At 39.1% G+C, this 2,980-nt stretch overlaps 1 protein-coding gene across 1 annotated transcript; it reads left to right on the top strand.

The window, feature by feature from the left end:
• The first annotated feature begins 526 nt into the window (after window positions 1-526).
• LOC110695455 lies at window positions 527-1,207 on the top strand. The gene has a single exon (XM_021872684.1). It carries the CDS (start codon window positions 527-529, stop codon window positions 1,205-1,207), a length of 681 nt encoding a protein of 226 aa, XP_021728376.1.
• The last annotated feature ends 1,773 nt before the right edge of the window (window positions 1,208-2,980 follow it).

Here is a 2,980-nt window from a genome sequence, read left to right as displayed (position 1 = left end):
GCAGAGTTCTTCTTCCCAAGCTCCAAGTCTTCCCTCCCAATTTAAGGGGAAAGGTACTCCTTCTAAATCTCACCCCCCTCCTTCTTCTAGTAACATGCCTAGTGGTTGTTTGTTTTTTGATGTGTGTAGTCATATGATCATGATTCTAGTAATTGCCCTCATGCTTTTCCGGATGGTAATGATGAATTTGATGATAATGAGAGTGAACATGTAAACTATGTGTCAAACAATAATAATGTGCAAAGGTTTGATAACCAAAGGGGTCAATGGAATCGGAATTACCAAAACGATGGTAATTTTGACAACTATAACCAAGGTGGTGGTTATAGGAACCAAGGGAACTAAGGTTCTCGAGGTAACTATAATAATCAAGGTTATAGTGGCCAAAATCAAAACCAAAATTATGGTAATCAAAACCAAGGTTATGGAAATCATAATCAAGGTGGTGGTAACCATAATCAAGATTATGGTCACAATCAAAATAGGGGTAATTGGAACAATCAAGGGAGAGGCAATTTTCAAAATAATGCTCAAAGAGGCCCTCCTCCCAGAAATCATTGAAAATCAAACAAAGTTGTTGAGCACTTACATGGCTGTAAATGACAGGAAATTCAATGAGGTGATGATTCATAATAAGATGCTAGAAAACCAAATTTCTCAACTTGCCAATGCCTTGAAAGACCATGCTAGTCCTTCTTCTTTACATTCCCAAGGTTTATATCCAAAGAGACCCGTGAATGCTATTGTTACAAGGAGTGGTAAGTTTCTTGAGGAGAGTTTGCCTAGGAAGAGTGGAACTAAGGAGGTCCCCAAGGAGGTCTTGGTAGAGGATGAGAGAAATGGTGCATCTTTTAGTGAGGTTGTGATTGAGACACCTAGAGAGGTGAGAGTGGAGAAAGAAATTGTGAAACCCAAGCTTCCATATCCACAAAAATTCATGAGATATAGGTTGGATGAACAATTTGGAAGATTTATTGACATGCTTAAGCAACTTCATCTTTCTTTACCTTTTACCGAAGTTATTACCCAAATGCCCAACTATGCAAGATTCCTCAAAGACATTTTGAGTGGTAGGAGCACTTCTGATGTGGTGGAGACGGTCAACTTCACCGAGAATTGTAGTGCAATTATAATGAATAAGATGCCACCCATGTTGAAAGATCCCGGAAACTTCTCTATCCCTAGTGTTAGCTTAATGCCATATTAGATTTATCAAAGATTTTAGTTAGGGGAAATTATGCCTTCCAAAATTACCTTGCAATTGGCCAATAGGTCGATTAAGATTCTTAAGGGAAAGGTTGAGGATGTTCCTTTGATAGTAGGGAAGTTTATGATTCCGGTAGATTTTGTGGTTCTTGAAATGGATGAAGATGCTACTATTCCCATTATTCTTGGAAGAACTTTTCTTGCTACCTCGGGTGCTATGATTGATGTTAAGAGTGCAAAAATTTCACTCAAGGTAGGAGAAGAGGTCATCGAATTTGACTTGAATGAAAGCATGAAGTATCCATGTTCTTCTCTAGAAAATTGCATGTTGATTGATTCTCTTGATCTTGTTGTATCTCCCATGCATGAGCACTTTCTCACTTCTAATGATCCTCTTGAGAATGTCTTGCTAAACAAGGATAAGATAGGTGCTCCTATCAAGGAAGTGGCAATGTATGAGGATTTGCTAAATGGAAGCATTGAGGAAATGGATGAGCATATGTGCATGAATATTTCAAGTCAAGAAGCTTTGCAAGTCGCCACTTCAAAGGAAGGTAAAGGTGTACTAATGGTTGAGCTCAAACCTCTTCCATCACACCTTAGCATCAAAGGATCAAGATGGAGCGGTCCTAATTCGACCAAGAGTGTTTTTCCAAATGGTTTTGTAGAAGTCTCAATGAAAGATTCTCCTTCTCCGTTCAAGGCTAATGGAAATCTTCTAATGAAGTATCTCAACGATGCTTTTGTTGATTTCGTTGACCCATTGTTTCTCCGACAACAACCTTAATTGGTGGAGGACGTCGAGCTAATGACGTTAACAAAAGGGTTTCTCGAGAGGCAACCCGGTTTTCTAACCTTTTTCTTTGATTTTTCAATTTGCTATACTTCCTCCCTTGAGAACTTTTCTTATTTCTCTTTATTTTTGTTTGTTCTTTTGATCTTAGGTACCATGAGATTGGATCAGAGAAAATTTCTTACAATTTTGGTGCTACTTCAAGATTTCATGAGGTTTTGTTAAGCTTAGAGAAAAGGGTTCGTTGAGGTTATATGTTCTCGTGTTTGCATTCTCATCGATTTTTATTTATGTTCAAACATATTTTGGATTCTTTTTTATGAATTTTTGAGTCCGTGATCATGACATTCGATAAGGACGGTGAGAATGCAAACTGAAAGCATCATTGCAGGTGTATACCTTTTTAGAGCCTTCCCGAGTTGCATCTTGTGCGCACCCACCAGGCTTCGCGCACACACCACAAAGACTACCCGCAGGCACGGGTCTACAGGCCGCGGGCACGGGTGTCTGCATATAAAAAATCTCCAAATCCGACCAAGAACTCCCCGCGAGCTGGCCGCAGGATACCCGCGGGCGCGGAGATTTCGGGAGCAGGCGCAGCTTTTTGTTGCGTGCATGCATCAGCTGGCAGCCCTTATAACCCCAAAACGCACCCTACTCTTTCATTTCTCTCATTTTTCCCTCCTAAAACCCTATACCCTCTCTTGCAAAACCAAACCCATTTCACCTCTTTTTCTATCATTTCAACATCAATTTACAATAACCACATCATGTTTTAAAATTTCTATCCCAAACATTTTAGATCTATTATCTCAATTCAATAAAAAATTGGGACTTTTTCAAATTTTTGAAATTTTGTGTTGAGGTTTGGAGCTTGTTTTTGAGAGTTCTATTTGTTTTTACATCTTCATTTTGGGCAGTTTACAAGAATTTCAAGGCTTCATTGAGGTATGGTTTCTTATTTTCTAGTCATCTTCTTCC

Source organism: Chenopodium quinoa, unplaced genomic scaffold (assembly GCF_001683475.1).
Source record: "Chenopodium quinoa cultivar QQ74 unplaced genomic scaffold, ASM168347v1, whole genome shotgun sequence".
Lineage (NCBI taxonomy): Eukaryota > Viridiplantae > Streptophyta > Magnoliopsida > Caryophyllales > Amaranthaceae > Chenopodium > Chenopodium quinoa.
Note: the sequence above shows the minus strand (reverse complement) of the source record. Positions and strands in the feature narration are given on the sequence as shown.

What these genes read in the sequence shown, in the direction of transcription:
- LOC110695455 (XM_021872684.1), top strand. Translation starts at nt 527, where the DNA reads ATGCTCAAAGAGGCCCTCCTCCCAGAAATCATTGAAAATCAAACAAAG.